This window comes from Trachurus trachurus (assembly GCF_905171665.1).
Source record: "Trachurus trachurus genome assembly, chromosome: 8".
In the NCBI taxonomy this organism is placed as follows: domain Eukaryota; kingdom Metazoa; phylum Chordata; class Actinopteri; order Carangiformes; family Carangidae; genus Trachurus; species Trachurus trachurus.
In genome coordinates this window covers 31655091-31675010 of record NC_139905.1, presented here as the reverse complement: position 1 = coordinate 31675010, position 19920 = coordinate 31655091, and the positions used below count along the sequence as shown (strand labels likewise).

Here is a 19920-nt window from a genome sequence, read left to right as displayed (position 1 = left end):
ATATATTGATATGTTTGGTAAAAAATTATCTTGTGGAAGTCACACCTGTTTTTTCAAAATGGTTGATTCCAAAATGGTTGATTGCTCACCTGGGCGGGGTCACCTTGTATTTACAGTAAGAAGCAGTTTCCTGTCTGTACCATTTACACAGCAGTTTGAAAAAGAGCATTGTGCTCGAAACGTCACTATGCTATTACTGTAAATCCTTGAGAGTGAGCTCTTATGGTGTGCAGATTTTTTCTTTGTTCTGGGGAACATATATAAGCCAGTTCAGGATGAAGTCCTGTGGCCTGACCCCGTACAGAGAAATGATGCTGTGGCTGAGTTATGCACTTCTCATTTCTATATTTTTGTACTTTATTCTTACGTAGGCTTACTGTATACAAGTGCTAAATGCACAAGATTTCTGTTTGTTTTTGTACTGTACAAGTGCTACGTGTAAAATGCACAGGATTTCAGTTTTTTGTACTTTTTTTTTTTTTTTTTTTTTTTTACAGTAGTACTATGTACACGTGCTAAATGCACAGGTTTTTTTGTTTTGCAACATGCATTTATGGAGGGAGAAGTGGAGGAGAGGAAGAGGAGAAGATTAGAGACAACAGGGTGAAGGAAGAGAGGATGAGGGAGGGAGGGATGAACTGGGAAGGAAAAAAAAGAAGGAAGGACAAGGGGATGAAATGGATGTGGGCAGGGGCGGACTGGCCATCTGGACGTTCTGGAGAATACCAGAACGGCCGGTGCGGCAGGACGGCCGCCGCCGGCCGCTGCGCAGCCGTCACAGTTTTTTTTTTTCTCTTGCTTATCATCTACTGTTGTTCCATGTCCAGACCAATAGGTGGCAACAATGCGCCTGCAGGCCGATAGATGCGCAAGCTCCCTCTGAGAAGTGAGTGAAACGTGTAGCTGAACTGGCAGAGCACAGCTTTGAATTCAAAACTCTTGCTCCTGTGTGGGATCGAATCCCTCCATAACCCTCTGAGTTGGATAATGCATTTTCTTTCCCCATCATTATGATCACTCTGTCAAAGTTAACGCGTTAACGCAAAATGCTTTTAACGCTTTTACCGCTTCGACTAGCAATTGTTTTTTTTGTTTTTTTTCCCCAATCGCCTGTTCATTCAGCCTGGGGAGGGAGATGAGAGGGGGAGGGGGGGTGGCGCAGAAAACCTGCATTTTTTTTCTCCTCATGTTCCTAAAGAACCTGTTTTTCTTATCACCAAATGAGGCTGCTCTCCCTCTGTCAGCTGATTTTTAAATACCATGAATGGAAAGCATAAGAAACGTCCAGATCTGGATGTTCCTTATGCTTTCCATTCATATTGCTGTTATTTCAAGCTATATATATATATATATATATATATATATATATATATATATATATATATATATATATATATATATATATATATATATATATATAATGTGTGGCCTCTCTCTGTCAAAAATGCCAGGGCCTATTTTCTGTCCCAGTCCGCCACTGGATGTGGGGAGGGAAGGAGGAGGGTGAAAGAAAGGGAAGGAGAGAAGTGCTACAGTAACACAGGGAACAGCCCCGTGATCTGGGATGTCTCTGACTGACTGACTGACTGACTGACTGACTTATTTCCATCACTGGTCAGCCATGTGCCTCATCACTGAGTTGGAGTTTCTGGGCAAAAAATTCTATAATTTTAATTTAATTTAAAATTAATCCGATCCAGCAAAATTAGTCACACTGACCCAAATTTCAAAATTGAGAGTTTGGTATCAATGGAAAGAGGAGAAAATAAGCTTTAAAATGATACCCTAGTCAAAGTTTTTAATTTATTTTAATTATGGTCTTCCACTCACTGCTTTCGATTGAAAACCTGAGAAAATTGGGTTCAAACAATTTAGAACCTCTCTGGTTTAAAGCCTTCAGTGAATCTGGCGTCTGTTCCGTACCATGTGATCACACGTACCTTGTAGAGGCACCATTCAATGACCCTCGGAAGGCAGAATGTGACTATTCAGATGCTGCTCGTCTCTATCATAAACGGTTCAAAAGATATTTCATGTTTTGTAAAACATCTGCAAGCGTTAGCATGCTACGTTCGGTTTAGCATCGCTGCTACCGCTCAGCTTAGCATCTGGTCCCGTCCTTTTTACTTTTTTTTAATCTGGTCCCGTATGTTTACATGTGACTACCCTTGTTGTCATAAATGCACCATTCAAGGACCCTCGGAAAGCGGAGAATCTCACGATTCAGATGCAGTTTACAGCTCGTCTCTATCAGGTTCAGAAGTTATTTAGCCTACTGTTGTGCTCCTCTCCAAAGGGTTAAAAGTTGTAAGTCAACTTTAATCGTCATTTACGTGCCTTTCCTCAATTATCTGGACTATGAAACTTTGGGAGATTGTTTTTGAATGTAAATTCTTTGAAATTAGCAAAATATTTTTTTTATTGATTTTCCACGTTAGGCTATCAGCTGATTATCTAAAAATAGAACGTTGCGACTTCCGACTCATTTCGCCAGAGCGGGTCACCTATTATGAGGTGATGTTTACTGCTGTCTAGATTTAGAGATGTTTTTTTGGGGGGGGTTTTAAGCAGACTGCAGCCCTGTTCATGACTGGACTGTGTATGGATGCCAACCAGCTCAGTGCATACAGGTCTTGTTTTGGGCAGTCCACTGATGTGTGATCTGGTTTCATGGCTCCTCGGGAACTTCCAGTAAGTGAAGGAACATCTATAATTAGTCTATAATAGTGATCTCAGTGGTGTTGAAGTTTGTTGGTCAAGAATGTTATAAGAGTAATTGTTAAATCATTTTTTGTCATGATCAAGCAGCCCCAGCTTCCATAAAAGTCTATTTATTTCTGGAGTTGGAAATAGATAAACTATTGTTGACCTCAGACAGAGGCTGTGAGCTGTGAGAGACAAAATAAAGAAAAAGATAGTCTGTCTCGTCTCAGTGATCAGTTCATAAGTAAATAAAGCCAGAATCAGCTCAGTCCTCTTCTCTTATTTACGTGATTTTGTCAAACAACTACAGTTCTAAAATCAGGATTGATCCTGGTCCAGATCTATGTACAAGGTTGTGACCTTGTCTTGTTTCCATCTTTATTGGAAAGTTAGTGACGCATTTCATGTGCTACATCAGCCTATACAGAAGACGTTTTCCTGTTAACAATTAACGAGGGAGGAGGCGTAGTTGTTGGAGTGTGACTTAGGGGGAAAAAAGAAAAATCAAGAGGGGAGGAGAGACAGTTTTAGTGAATCTTTTTCTCTTCATCCTCTTGATTTTCCCTGGTTACTCTGCTGAGTGTTGCCCCATTAAACATCCATCAATCTCTCCCGCTCTCTGATGGTCCCCTAAACTGTGCTGTGATGAAAACCAAATTCAAACGCTCAGTTGTTCTCAGAACAGTTTTCTCAGTTTGTGTTAAGATGACAAAACAAGTCTAGTGGTTTGATTTTAGCTAATAAATAGTGCATGTAAAGCTGTCATCCACACCTAAACAGCATTTTTGGTCCTTAGGGATAGTTCACCCACAATTCAAATTGCACTCATTATCTACTCACCCTCATGTCAACTAAGAGCTGTGAGAATTTTTCAGAGTCCTCCGTGCCTTCTCTGAGTTATGGGGGGGGGGGGGTCATCTCGCGTGATTTGCACTGACCGGCAGAAAAATTTCTCATGTCGGGGCTTCAATACAAGAGGGACATTACAGACGAGCAGTATGGAGGTATTTGGATGTTTTTTGGTGTGTCTTTTTGGACGAAGAAAGTTGGTATCCATTGACAACCATTATATGGACAAATACTGCTGCGCGGACCCCCCCGTAACTCAGAGAAGGCACAGAGGACTCTGAAAATTCTCACAGCTCTTAGTCGACATGAGGGTGAGTAGATAATGAGTGAAATTTGAATTTTGGGTGAACCATTCCTTTAAAAACAGATATTTTCAAAAACTCCTTCTAGGCAGTAGACTTATAAAAATGTCATTTTCGTGTTTCCATGTGGAGTGAGATGTGGTTGCAGGGGGCTGGACAGGGGGAGTGAGGCAATCTCTGAGAGCAGGGTAGCATGCTGCTGGAGGAGCAGGTCCATGGAGCTGATTGGTTAACTCTTATCACATGATATGCGGCGCGCTTGCATGCGTGTCGCACCAAATGCGTGCCGCTATGGTGTCGCTTTGGAGCGTGACTGCGCTTGACACACGTCTACATTGAAACATGGACAACGTGGATAACACTGGATACTACGCACAAAAGATCCTACATATGAACGTAGGGTCCCTATAGGGTCTGCTTTTTAGTATAGAAACACAGCTTGTGAGTCATCTTAACTCCATAACAATGTCCCAAAATGTGGCTCCCTCCCTCCCTCCTTTAACAAGCCATTGACAATTTGCAATTACTTCTCATCTCAGAGGCAGCACTGCTAACTACTTTCAGTGAACCTTACACATGCAGTACATAAAATGTTTGTTTGTTTTCAGGTTGAAACATAATACAATTAGACCAAACTGACTGTTACTACCCATATTGTGTTTTCTAAATCTAACACTCAATATTTTAAAAAAACATGTTTTCTGCAGGAAGTGGGGATCAGTGCTTGAGATCTGGCCAAATAATCATTAGATATGCCACCAGCTGCTGCAGGGGATTCCAACACCACCAAAGGAGTGTTGATGAGCACTGGCCTTACAATGTAATGTAAGTTACTTACAATTTGACAAGTTGTGTAATTAGGCTGTTATGGTCTGTTCTCCTGTGTTTAGAAGGTTTTCAATGATATTCATATTTTGAAAATACTTTTGAGAATATAATCTGTTAAACTAAATGCTTTAATTTGACTAAGCTTTAATTTCAAGTACAAGGTCTGTTTTATTTTCTGGAGGTTTCTCCTGCTCGCTGACAAAAGAATAGAAATACTTGTAATAGTCTGCTGTAATTGGAGTTAAAGCTATAGAGCACCGAGCTCAACAACGACACTAAGCTTCGCGAAAGCCCTCGGCATCTGTGGTGCCACCAAGTATGTAAACTCACCAGTATGCAAAATGATCTATTTCAACAGAAGCTACATCTACGCTACAGTTAAGATGAAGGAATAAGTGAACACTTTTGACAGAACACAGACACTGACTGTTCTTCCACATGAAATCACACCGAGCAATGGAGAGCTTGTAGGGGAAGCAGAGGCGGAAGAACATTAGACAAAGATGTTCTGAAAACAACAGTAAGTTAGTTGTTATATTTTGGCAGCTGATTTGACCTGTTTCCCTGCAGCTGCAGCAGATAAGAAACCTAACGCTCATTCCACAATTTGCATCAAATAACTCACTTCTTCTGGGAGGTGTAACTCAGTCAGATCTAAATACAGAAATGATACTGATTCAGCGCGACTTACGGTCTCCGAGGACATCATTATTTTTGACATGTATTGTGATTAAACATCCATAAATCACTTCAGAACAGACTTTCTCTACAACCTCAGAAGAGTTTTGAAAACCCTGTATCGCACAACGGTAAAGGGATCATCACAATCATTTGCATTCATCCTCTGTTATACAGTTATCTGTAAATGAACTTCATACCAAGTGGCATTGCTGTCCCCTGAATTATACTGGAAGTGTGGCTGAACTACTGGACTACAAAACATATTAAAGTAAAACTGTACTGTAGTGACCTTAAAGGGATAGTTCACCCAAAATTGAAATTTCACTCATTATCTACTCACCCTCATGTGGACTAAGGGCTGGGAGAAGTTTCAGAGTCCTCCGTGGCTTCTCTGAGTTACAGCGGGGCTCGGTGTAGCAGTGCATGTCCATATAACGGTTGCAAATGGATACCAACTGTCTTCGTAACAAAAAGACACCCCAAAAAACATGCAAATACCTCCAAGCTGCTCGTATGTAATGTCCGTCTTGTATTGAAGCCCCGAAATGCGAAATTGTCCCCAAAAAAATTAAATAAGTCTATATTTCAAGCTAAGTCTAACTCTGAAACTTCTCCCAGCCCTTAGTCGACATGAGGGTGAGTAGATAATGAGTGAAATTTCAATTTTGGGTGAACTATCCCTTTAAAAATGCATCTAGAGGTTTTCCCAGAAGCAACCCTATACCAACTTGATATAGGGCCTGGTAGTACAGTAATTGTAGTGAGTTAAGTATAGAAACACAGCTTGTGAGCAGGCGGGGTGGGCATCTTAACTCCATAACAATGTCCCAAAATGCGGCTCCCTCCCTCCTTTAACAAGCCACTGACAATTTGCAATGACTTCTCAGTATGAGACCTCCCGTAAGGGGCCCCATGCAATTCCTTGGGAGATTTGCTGTGACATCTCAGAGGCAGCACTGCTAACTACTCTCAGTGAACCTTACACATGCAGTACATAAAATATGTTTGTTTGTTTTTCGGTTGAAACATAATACAATTAGACCAAACTGACTGTTACTACCCATATTGTGTTTTTGTTTTTTTTTGTTAGTTTTTTTTTCTTCCAAATAAACTTCTCAAAAAGCATCTAAATCTAACACTCAATATTAAAAAAAAAAAAACATGTTTTCTGCAGGAAGTGGGGATCAGTGCTTGGGATCTGGCCAAATAATCATTAGATATGCCACCAGCTGCTGCAGGGGATTCCAACACTGCTTAGCAGGAAACCACCAAAGGGGGGGTTCCATGTGTTGATGAGCACTGGCCTTACAATGTAATGTAGGTTACTTACAATTTGACAAGTTGTGTAATTAGGCTGTTATGGTCTGTTCTCCTGTGTTTAGAAGGTTTTCAATGATATTCATATTTTGAAAATACGTTTGAGAATATAATCTGTTAAACTAAATGCTTTAATTTGACTAAGCTTTCATTTCAAGTACAAGGTCTGTTTTATTTTCTGGAGGTTTCTCCTTGTAACAGTCTGCTGTAATTGGAGTTAAAGCTATAGAGCACCGAGCTCAACAACGACACTAAGCTTCGCGAAAGCCCTCGGCATCTGTGGTGCCACCAAGTATGTAAACTCACCAGTATGCAAAATGATCTATTTCAACAGAAGCTACATCTACGCTACAGTTAAGATGAAGGAATAAGTGAACACTTTTGACAGAACACAGACACTGACTGTTCTTCCACATGAAATCACACCGAGCAATGGAGAGCTTGTAGGGGAAGCAGAGGCGGAAGAACATTAGACAAAGATGTTCTGAAAACTACAGTAAGTTAGTTGTTATATTTTGGCAGCTGATTTGACCTGTTTCCCTGCAGCTGCAGTAGATAAGAAACCTAACGCTCATTCCACAATTTGCATCAAATAACTCACTTCTTCTGGGAGGTGTAACTCAGTCAGATCTAAATACAGAAATGATACTGATTCAGCGCGACTTACGGTCTCCAAGGACATCATTATTTTTTACATGTATTGTGATTAAACATCCATAAATCACTTCAGAACAGACTTTCTCTACAACCTCAGAAGAGTTTTGAAAACCCTGTATCGCACAACGGTAAAGGAATCATCACAATCATTTGCATTCATCCTCTGTTATACAGTTATCTGTAAATGAACTTCATACCAAGTGGCATTGCTGTCCCCTGAATTATACTGGAAGTGTGGCTGAACTACTGGACTACAAAACAGATTAAAGTAAAACTGTACTGTAGTGACCTTAAAGGGATAGTTCACCCAAAATTGAAATTTCACTCATTATCTACTCACCCTCATGTGGACTAAGGGCTGGGAGAAGTTTCAGAGTTATCCGTGGCTTCTCTGAGTTACAGGGGCTCTCGGCGTAGCAGTGCATGTCCATATAACGGTTGCAAATGGATACCAACTGTCTTCGTAACAAAAAGACACACCAAAAAACATCCAAATACTGTACTTCCATGCTGCTCGTAATGTCCGTCTTGTATTGAAACCCCGAAATGTGAAATTGTCCAGAAATAAATTAAATAAGTCTATATTTGAAGCTTGTTTGTAGCGGAAGCTCCTCTTCCCGGTTCGTCAAATTTGGACGAACCAGGGTCTGTCCTCTTCCCAGTTCGTCCAAATATGACGAACCGGGAAGAGGAGCTTTGAGAAGCTTCCATTACAAAACAAGCTTGAAAAATAGACTTATTTAATTTTTTTCGGGACAATTCCGCATTTCGGGGCTTCAATACAAGACGGACATTACATACGAGCAGCATGGAGGTATTTGGATGTTTTTTGGTGTGTCTTTTTGTTACGAAGACAGTTGGTATCCATTTGCAACCGTTATATGGACATGCACTGCTACGCCGAGACCCCCTGTAACTCAGAGAAGCCACGGAGGACTCTGAAACTTCTCCCAGCCGTTAATCCACATGAGGGGGAGTAGATAATGAGTGAAATTTCAATTTTGGGTGAACTATCCCTTTAAGGAGTAAAGTAAACTGGTTATATCATTGGACTAAGCTGCAAACCTTCCTTTGTTATCAGAGTAATGCTAAATCGGTAGTTTTCCAGATTTTCACCATATAAACCAGTGCATTGAAGATAAACAGAAGAAGAGAAAAGAAAACCAGAGAACCACATTAACCTCAATTCTAGGAGCATTATAATGACTGTAAAGGTGGTGGAGATTAGTTGGTGGGTGCTGACGCCTTTCTGGGCTTACAGACCCACATTTTGGGGATTTGCTGGATTCCCAGCAGGATCCTGTCCTGCCATCATTCATAGCATTTACATCCATGTGTGGAATTGAACCTTGATGTGCATGAGGTCTGTTATTGTCTCTTACCTGGAACAAAGCTTTCCTGGACAAGATCCTTATACGCCCACCAACTCTCATCAAGCTTGGATGCAATAGGCTGAGCTGCAGGGATAAAGAAAGACAGGGAGAGAATACAAATGAAATCAATTTATTATATAAACATTCACATATTGTTTTTGAATTATACCTTTACATTATTACTGGTCTGTTGATTATTTCACTTAGAGAAGGTCAAATGGAGGTTTGTTCATATATCAGTGTTTCCCACACATAGACTAAACTTTACTTCGGTGGCTGGGGTCTACCACCACCACCACCACCAGTGTATTTCAGACCTGCTGGAAACACTGCATATGGCATATGGAGGGAGTTCCTATGCGTCACTGCTGCACACAGTCCCCTATAGTACACAGCACTTGTGTGTCTTATGCGTTTCTGGCCTCAGGCTACTACTGATTGTGCTGTATCTCTGCTTCCACCCAACCCTGCAAGCTGCAGCCAGCCTGCCTGACAGTAGCAGCATAATTAAAACGGAGCTGACGGGTACATCCCAATGGTAGAGAACCAGGTCACATATCAACCAAACACCAACCAAACCTGAGCAGCTGACTGCCAGGGTGAGTGAATAGGTTGCCAGACTCACATGCCCACCTACTGTCACTTTTCACCTGCATATGTTTAGACTTGGGAAACATCCATGCATGCATAGTAGGGTTGTATATCTCCACCACTGAGGCCGATTCGATACGCATCTCGATACGCTGCCACCGATACGATACATTAACGATACACTGAAGCTCCCGTCGATACGATGCGATACGATTCACTCCTGTTCACGATGCGATGCGATTCAAATGCAATTTGATAACGATATGACTTAATTACAAAGAGATTCGGTTCGATATGATGTTTGATACGGTTGTGATATGAGAGTTTCTTCCCACATCAAGTTTATTACCTCAATACCACTATTGCTTTACTCTCTGTATCAATTTGAGGGATGTAGCCTACATTTGGTTAATTTTTACAGGGCAAACCAATAAATCATATTTGAAAGGTACAGTCTAGAGGAAATAAATGGTAGAAATGAAATCCAGCTTAATCATATGGGCTAGTCTGGTGTGGTGGCACCTCTGCATGTTATAATAGGCCTAATAATAACTTTATTTATATAGCACCTTTAAAAACACAAGTCTAAAAAGTGCTTCACAAAACAACTTAAAAGAGAGACAAGTCTCTGGGTGGAGAGTCGGTGTTTTCTCTCCAGCCAGTGACAGAGCTCAGGTGTAGCTCCGTGCAGCAGAGTAGCAGAGCTACTAGCCCTGTTAGCTGCGCAGGGCTTTCACGATGGTGCATTCAGGTTGCCTCGGAAAATGAAATGATCAATTTAACCATGGAATTTACCGATGTAGAAGGCTAGAAGAGATGCATCGCAAATTCAACCGTATATGTTTATATCGGACCACCGATATGAATCGGTGAATCTTCACATCCCTAATGCATAGAGAAGAGATCAAATATGGAAACTATGCACTACTAGGAGTCCTCAGATCTAACCATGGCAATTGTTTGGGATCCAATCAGCCATGACCCCTGTCTACGTGGTGCCTGCTACATAGGCATTACCTACTTATGTTACTACTCACACAGTACTTCATTTTCTCAACTGCACAACACAGCTGTTCAAGTTTGTGACTGCATCCTGGGCTGTCAGCTGACAGTGTGATGGTGCTTGAAAAGAAGAGTAAGATTGTTCCCCTTCTCTCTCTATCTCCTCTCAGCCCTTATCTGCCCTCTCCTCCTCTCAACCAAAACAGTCAAAGCAGACGGCTGCCCATTCTGAGTCTGGGTTTGTTGGCGTGTTCTCTCTTTGTGTTAAAGGGGAGTTTTTCTTCTCCACTGTGTTTTCTCACTTTGCGAACTTTTGGCTTTTTCCTCTACAATATTATAAAGTCTTGACCTCACTCTGTAAAGTGCCTCAATATAATGCATGTTATGGTTTAGCACCACATAAATAGAAATGAATTCAACAGAAACTGTCAGAAGGGCCAGGCTTGCTCAAAAACCTTAGAAGACGCTGCTGTTCACTGAGTCTGTATTATAGACACCTTTGATAGTACTTCTCCACATAAAGCTCAACACGTGCACCATAATGTGTGTGTGTGTGTGTGTGTGTGTGTGTGTGTGTGTGTGTGTGTGTGTGTGTGTGTGTGTGTGTGTGTGTGTGTATACATTACAAATAAAGTTACGTTCTATAGCTTTCATTACCCAGCATCCAATCTGTAGAGTCTGTAGAAAGGATACACAGAGAAACCTATGTTATTCTACCTACTGAGCCCTTGGGGCTAAACTAAATGAAGCCAGCTGTATTAAAGTCATTTTTACTTGTCTCAAAATCATACAAGGTACTGAATCAGTATAATATAAAGCAGACATACAGTCATGTTAGTGAGACTGACATGTGCAGAAAGCAAACTGCAGCATGACCCATAATGTCTGCACAAAAGCAGGAAACAACATCTCTAACATCTAGTAAGACAACATCTTATTCATTTATTTTATTGATTGCATCTTGAATGCACAGTGAATACAGCAGCACTGAGACTAAAACACTACTGAGTGATGAGATAACATTAAGAAAACAAACAAACAGTAACCTAAGGAAAAATAAATAAATAAAACAACAGAATAAATATTGAACAAAAATGTACCTTTTTACAGTTTTCTTAATATTGTGAGGTTTTGTGGTTGTGAAGTATTGCTCTCATTTTTTACACCAAACAGCAAAGAAAAGAGAGGGTTTTTTTGTTTGCTAATTTGCATTCATAAATAAGTGACTTACATCTAATAAAGAGTGATGCTTGGTTTCTTTTCATTGGTCGGTACGACTGCCATTCACCACCGCTTTTAGTCACAGTAGATATATTGATTTGTATTTGTTCACATTTTATGAAACCCCTCCATGTTGGTAGTGGCATTATTTGTGAGACAAAGCAAAGCTTACATAAGGCAGACAATTTCCTACGCCTTTGAATCAAGACATGCCAAAGAGACCAGATAACAAGATACATTTCTTGAATCTCCAAGAATGTGAATTATATTTTAGTGACCAGTTGACAAAGGGGCTTCCTCAAACTTCATTCCCTTTACAGATATAATATCAGCTGTATTCAGATGCTTTATCTCCATCCCCTTCATATATATATATATTTCTTTTCAGCTAAATACAGCTAGATGAATGAAAACAGGTGGGCTACATTCCCCTTATCTCTGTGGGCTGTGTAAACCTGATAAGATTCCTACGAGGATTGCTTTGTGTCTTTCAAAGCATCCAAAACCCGTATCAATAATCTGTCATGTCAGCCCTGATCAGGATCTGAAAGCATTTCTCGGGAACAATAAACCTGCCCAGTTGAAGACATCAGCTACTTGCTCTGACTGATTTGCTCTCAGGTCCCAAGAGCAGTCTCCAAAAATCTCTGATAACCCAGCTGTCATGACAGTAATACCATTAAGATTTTAATTTGAGGTTAAAAAACAAATGGAGAACAGCTGACGGGAGAGGAATGTCAAATATTTTCCTGATTGCTGTAGCTCATGGGCAAATGAACAAAACTCCTAAGATTGTACCATTGCAGACCTCTTCATTGCAGCATCAAACTCAAACTTTCATGACCCTCAAAGAGCCTCATGCTCCACCAACACTTGTGCAGTATTTGAGCTGGAATTGCTTTGCTTATTGATTTCCAAACAACTCCAACTCCAAATGTAAGGCAAGGCAAGGCTCAAGAATGCAGACATTAAGAGCCTTTGGCTAAATTCAAAAAGTAATTAATCAATTCAGGGTTTCCACTACATGTGATTGATTGTGGCGCACCGCCACAGTAAAATAAAAGCCGCCACACATTCAGAATGATTTTTTTTTTATGTTAAAACAATGTAAAGCAGGCTTTCCACTACCAGTTACCATTACTTTGCCCCCATCCCTTTCCACTACACAGATACAACTCTGCTCGGTTTAGGTGCTATTCAATCACAGCTGAGGTCATATTTCCTACTCAGTAAAAACGGAACTTTTCAACCAGCGCAGCCAGCATTTCACATTAATAAACGATCTATGGTGGCCGCGACTCTCTCTCTCGCGCGCGCACACGCACTTACACACACACGGGCAAATGGACAGGTCACGTTGTGACGGTAATAAACATATGCGCTAAATCTGCTGCCCCCCATCAGACCATTCCGACTGGGGGGGGGGGGGGGTCGACAAGCGCTTCTGCCCCTCAGCTGTGTGTGTGTTCATCTCTCGCACTCTGTTTAGAATAATAAAAACAAATAGGCTACAAACGTACACACAATTGGCCTCACGTATTTGTCAATCGTGGTATTTTATTTTGAAAATTGACTTGATTCTCTCGTGTTTCTTTGTGTGACTTCCTGCCAAGATTGACACAATTGCTCGCGGATCGTGAACAAAATAGACCTGCAGGGTGCGAGCCGGCCGAGGAGGATTTGGACGCCAAAATGAAAATGCCCCCACTTCTCGGCGCTTCAGGTGATCCAGTTGCGCATCTTTCAAACAGCTGACGAGTGAGGAATCAGAGACTTTTCCATATTGCTGTAGCTCATGGACAAATGAACAAAAGTCATAAGACTGCATCCTTGGAGACCTTCTCTTCATTCCAGCGTCAAACTCAAACTTTCATGACCCAGAAAGAGCCTCGTCCTCCACCAATACTTTTGCAGTATTAGAGCTAGCATGACTTTTCTTGCTCATTTCCAAACGACTCCAAATGTAAAACTTGACAATACTAGAGTGAGAGCCTTTCACTATATTCAACAAGTGTCCGATCAACTGGTAAGATCCAATTTGCGCTGTGCTTTTCATTGTGCTAACACCAACCTATGTTGCAGGTCCTTTGTCATGGATTCAATGACAATCGTGTCCAGAGAGCCCATTGAGTACATGTTTCTTTACAGATCTTAGAACAGTCTGTTTTGGTTCCGCTGTGTCCATCTTAAAAGCTTGCCTCACCCAACGTGGGGCTCGAACCCACGACCCTGAGATTAAGAGTCTCATGCTCTACCGACTGAGCTAGCCGGGCCTTCTTTTACTAAAATATCACATAAAAAATGAAACGACAGCTCATCTAGCACTTGCATGACACTAAATTTACGAGAAATCTTTCAAACAGCTGACGAGTGAGGAATCAAAGACTTTCCCATATTGCTGTAGCTCATGGACAAATGAACAAAAGTCATAAGACTGCACCCTTGGAGACCTTCTCTTCATTCCAGCGTCAAACTCAAACTTTCATGACCCAGAAAGAGCCTCGTCCTCCACCAATACTTTTGCAGTATTAGAGCTAGCATGACTTTTCTTTTTCATTTCCAAATGACTCCAAATGTAAAACTAGAGTGAGAGCCTTTCACTATATTCAACAAGTTTCCGATCAACTGGTAAGATCCAATTTGCACTGTGCTTTTCAATGCACTAACGCCAACCTATATTGCAGGTCCTTTGTCATGGATTCAATGACAATCGTGTCCAGAGAGCACATTGAGTACATGTTCTCTGACACAAGGTTCCTTTGCAGATCTTAGAACAGTCTGTTTTGGTTCCGCTGTGTCCATCTTAAAAGCTTGCCTCGCCCAACGTGGGGCTCGAACCCACGACCCTGAGATTAAGAGTCTCATGCTCTACCGACTGAGCTAGCCGGGCCTTCTTTTACTAAAATATCACATAAAAAATGAAACGACAGCTCATCTAGCACTTGCATGACACTAAATTTACGAGAAATCTTTCAAACAGCTGACGAGTGAGGAATCAGAGACTTTTCCATATTGCTGTAGCTCATGGACAAATGAACAAAAGTCATAAGACTGCATCCTTGGAGACCTTCTCTTCATTCCAGCGTCAAACTCAAACTTTCATGACCCAGAAAGAGCCTCGTCCTTCACCAATACTTTTGCAGTATTACAGCTAGCAAGACTTTTCTTTTTCATTTCCAAACGACTCCAAATGTAAAACTAGAGTGAGAGCCTTTCACTATATTCAACAAGTTTCCGATCAACTGGTAAGATCCAATTTTGCACTGTGCTTTTCAATGCACTAACACCAACCTATATTGCAGGTCCTTTGTCATGGATTCAATGACAATCGTGTCCAGAGAGCACATTGAGTACATGTTCTCTGACACAAGGTTCCTTTGCAGATCTTAGAACAGTCTGTTTTGGTTCCGCTGTGTCCATCTTAAAAGCTTGCCTCGCCCAACGTGGGGCTCGAACCCACGACCCTGAGATTAAGAGTCTCATGCTCTACCGACTGAGCTAGCCGGGCCTTCTTTTACTAAAATATCACATAAAAAATGAAACGACAGCTCATCTAGCACTTGCATGACACTAAATTTACGAGAAATCTTTCAAACAGCTGACGAGTGAGGAATCAGAGACTTTTCCATATTGCTGTAGCTCATGGACAAATGAACAAAAGTCATAAGACTGCATCCTTGGAGACCTTCTCTTCATTCCAGCGTCAAACTCAAACTTTCATGACCCAGAAAGAGCCTCGTCCTCCACCAATACTTTTGCAGTATTAGAGCTAGCATGACTTTTCTTTTTCATTTCCAAATGACTCCAAATGTAAAACTAGAGTGAGAGCCTTTCACTATATTCAACAAGTTTCCGATCAACTGGTAAGATCCAATTTGCACTGTGCTTTTCAATGCACTAACGCCAACCTATATTGCAGGTCCTTTGTCATGGATTCAATGACAATCGTGTCCAGAGAGCACATTGAGTACATGTTCTCTGACACAAGGTTCCTTTGCAGATCTTAGAACAGTCTGTTTTGGTTCCGCTGTGTCCATCTTAAAAGCTTGCCTCGCCCAACGTGGGGCTCGAACCCACGACCCTGAGATTAAGAGTCTCATGCTCTACCGACTGAGCTAGCCGGGCCTTCTTTTACTAAAATATCACATAAAAAATGAAACGACAGCTCATCTAGCACTTGCATGACACTAAATTTACGAGAAATCTTTCAAACAGCTGACGAGTGAGGAATCAGAGACTTTTCCATATTGCTGTAGCTCATGGACAAATGAACAAAAGTCATAAGACTGCATCCTTGGAGACCTTCTCTTCATTCCAGCGTCAAACTCAAACTTTCATGACCCAGAAAGAGCCTCGTCCTTCACCAATACTTTTGCAGTATTACAGCTAGCAAGACTTTTCTTTTTCATTTCCAAACGACTCCAAATGTAAAACTAGAGTGAGAGCCTTTCACTATATTCAACAAGTTTCCGATCAACTGGTAAGATCCAATTTTGCACTGTGCTTTTCAATGCACTAACACCAACCTATATTGCAGGTCCTTTGTCATGGATTCAATGACAATCGTGTCCAGAGAGCACATTGAGTACATGTTCTCTGACACAAGGTTCCTTTGCAGATCTTAGAACAGTCTGTTTTGGTTCCGCTGTGTCCATCTTAAAAGCTTGCCTCGCCCAACGTGGGGCTCGAACCCACGACCCTGAGATTAAGAGTCTCATGCTCTACCGACTGAGCTAGCCGGGCCTTCTTTTACTAAAATATCACATAAAAAATGAAACGACAGCTCATCTAGCACTTGCATGACACTAAATTTACGAGAAATCTTTCAAACAGCTGACGAGTGAGGAATCAGAGACTTTTCCATATTGCTGTAGCTCATGGACAAATGAACAAAAGTCATAAGACTGCATCCTTGGAGACCTTCTCTTCATTCCAGCGTCAAACTCAAACTTTCATGACCCAGAAAGAGCCTCGTCCTCCACCAATACTTTTGCAGTATTACAGCTAGCAAGACTTTTCTTTTTCATTTCCAAACGACTCCAAATGTAAAACTAGAGTGAGAGCCTTTCACTATATTCAACAAGTTTCCGATCAACTGGTAAGATCCAATTTTGCACTGTGCTTTTCAATGCACTAACACCAACCTATATTGCAGGTCCTTTGTCATGGATTCAATGACAATCGTGTCCAGAGAGCACATTGAGTACATGTTCTCTGACACAAGGTTCCTTTGCAGATCTTAGAACAGTCTGTTTTGGTTCCGCTGTGTCCATCTTAAAAGCTTGCCTCGCCCAACGTGGGGCTCGAACCCACGACCCTGAGATTAAGAGTCTCATGCTCTACCGACTGAGCTAGCCGGGCCTTCTTTTACTAAAATATCACATAAATAATGAAACGACAGCTCATCTAGCACTTGCATGACACTAAATTTACGAGAAATCTTTCAAACAGCTGACGAGTGAGGAATCAGAGACTTTTCCATATTGCTGTAGCTCATGGACAAATGAACAAAAGTCATAAGACTGCATCCTTGGAGACCTTCTCTTCATTCCAGCGTCAAACTCAAACTTTCATGACCCAGAAAGAGCCTCGTCCTCCACCAATACTTTTGCAGTATTACAGCTAGCAAGACTTTTCTTTTTCATTTCCAAACGACTCCAAATGTAAAACTAGAGTGAGAGCCTTTCACTATATTCAACAAGTTTCCGATCAACTGGTAAGATCCAATTTTGCACTGTGCTTTTCAATGCACTAACACCAACCTATATTGCAGGTCCTTTGTCATGGATTCAATGACAATCGTGTCCAGAGAGCACATTGAGTACATGTTCTCTGACACAAGGTTCCTTTGCAGATCTTAGAACAGTCTGTTTTGGTTCCGCTGTGTCCATCTTAAAAGCTTGCCTCGCCCAACGTGGGGCTCGAACCCACGACCCTGAGATTAAGAGTCTCATGCTCTACCGACTGAGCTAGCCGGGCCTTCTTTTACTAAAATATCACATAAATAATGAAACGACAGCTCATCTAGCACTTGCATGACACTAAATTTACGAGAAATCTTTCAAACAGCTGACGAGTGAGGAATCAGAGACTTTTCCATATTGCTGTAGCTCATGGACAAATGAACAAAAGTCATAAGACTGCATCCTTGGAGACCTTCTCTTCATTCCAGCGTCAAACTCAAACTTTCATGACCCAGAAAGAGCCTCGTCCTCCACCAATACTTTTGCAGTATTACAGCTAGCAAGACTTTTCTTTTTCATTTCCAAACGACTCCAAATGTAAAACTAGAGTGAGAGCCTTTCACTATATTCAACAAGTTTCCGATCAACTGGTAAGATCCAATTTTGCACTGTGCTTTTCAATGCACTAACACCAACCTATATTGCAGGTCCTTTGTCATGGATTCAATGACAATCGTGTCCAGAGAGCACATTGAGTACATGTTCTCTGACACAAGGTTCCTTTGCAGATCTTAGAACAGTCTGTTTTGGTTCCACTGTGTCCATCTTAAAAGCTTGCCTCGCCCAACGTGGGGCTCGAACCCACGACCCTGAGATTAAGAGTCTCATGCTCTACCGACTGAGCTAGCCGGGCCTTCTTTTACTAAAATATCACATAATAAATGAAACGACAGCTCATCTAGCACTTGCATGACACTAAATTTACGAGAAATCTTTCAAACAGCTGACGAGTGAGGAATCAGAGACTTTTCCATATTGCTGTAGCTCATGGACAAATGAACAAAAGTCATAAGACTGCACCCTTGGAGACCTTCTCTTCATTCCTGCGTCAAACTCAAACTTTCATGACCCAGAAAGAGCCTCGTCCTCCACCAATACTTTTGCAGTATTAGAGCTAGCATGACTTTTCTTTTTCATTTCCAAACGACTCCAAATGTAAAACTAGAGTGAGAGCCTTTCACTATATTCAACAAGTTTCCGATCAACTGGTAAGATCCAATTTTGCACTGTGCTTTTCAATGCACTAACACCAACCTATATTGCAGGTCCTTTGTCATGGATTCAATGACAATCGTGTCCAGAGAGCACATTGAGTACATGTTCTCTGACACAAGGTTCCTTTGCAGATCTTAGAACAGTCTGTTTTGGTTCCGCTGTGTCCATCTTAAAAGCTTGCCTCGCCCAACGTGGGGCTCGAACCCACGACCCTGAGATTAAGAGTCTCATGCTCTACCGACTGAGCTAGCCGGGCCTTCTTTTACTAAAATATCACATAAAAAATGAAACGACAGCTCATCTAGCACTTGCATGACACTAAATTTACGAGAAATCTTTCAAACAGCTGACGAGTGAGGAATCAGAGACTTTTCCATATTGCTGTAGCTCATGGACAAATGAACAAAAGTCATAAGACTGCATCCTTGGAGACCTTCTCTTCATTCCAGCGTCAAACTCAAACTTTCATGACCCAGAAAGAGCCTCGTCCTCCACCAATACTTTTGCAGTATTACAGCTAGTAAGACTTTTCTTTTTCATTTCCAAACGACTCCAAATGTAAAACTAGAGTGAGAGCCTTTCACTATATTCAACAAGTTTCCGATCAACTGGTAAGATCCAATTTTGCACTGTGCTTTTCAATGCACTAACACCAACCTATATTGCAGGTCCTTTGTCATGGATTCAATGACAATCGTGTCCAGAGAGCACATTGAGTACATGTTCTCTGACACAAGGTTCCTTTGCAGATCTTAGAACAGTCTGTTTTGGTTCCGCTGTGTCCATCTTAAAAGCTTGCCTCGCCCAACGTGGGGCTCGAACCCACGACCCTGAGATTAAGAGTCTCATGCTCTAACGACTGAGCTAGCCGGGCCTTCTTTTACTGAACTATCACATAAAAAACGAAACGACAGCTCATCTAGCACTTACATGACACTAAATTTACGAGAAATCTTTCAAACAGCTGACGAGTGAGGAATCAGAGACTTTTCCATATTGCTGTAGCTCATGGACAAATGAACAAAAGTCATAAGACTGCACCCTTGGAGACCTTCTCTTCATTCCAGCGTCAAACTCAAACTTTCATGACCCAGAAAGAGCCTCGTCCTCCACCAATACTTTTGCAGTATTACAGCTAGCAAGACTTTTCTTTTTCATTTCCAAACGACTCCAAATGTAAAACTAGAGTGAGAGCCTTTCACTATATTCAACAAGTTTCCGATCAACTGGTAAGATCCAATTTTGCACTGTGCTTTTCAATGCACTAACACCAACCTATATTGCAGGTCCTTTGTCATGGATTCAATGACAATCGTGTCCAGAGAGCACATTGAGTACATGTTCTCTGACACAAGGTTCCTTTGCAGATCTTAGAACAGTCTGTTTTGGTTCCGCTGTGTCCATCTTAAAAGCTTGCCTCGCCCAACGTGGGGCTCG

The 19920-nt window shown here is 41.4% G+C and overlaps 1 protein-coding gene across 1 annotated transcript in view; it reads right to left on the bottom strand.

Moving 5' to 3' along the window:
- LOC310990402 (carbonic anhydrase-related protein 10-like) overlaps nt 1-19920 on the bottom strand; it is a gene marked incomplete at both ends in the record, with an annotated part of 246495 nt that overhangs the window by 173582 nt on the left and 52993 nt on the right. Inside the window, one exon of the mRNA XM_083977747.1 lies at nt 8720-8794. Coding sequence (XP_083833873.1) covers nt 8720-8794 — 75 coding nt within the window. The remainder of the gene's footprint in view (nt 1-8719; nt 8795-19920) is intronic.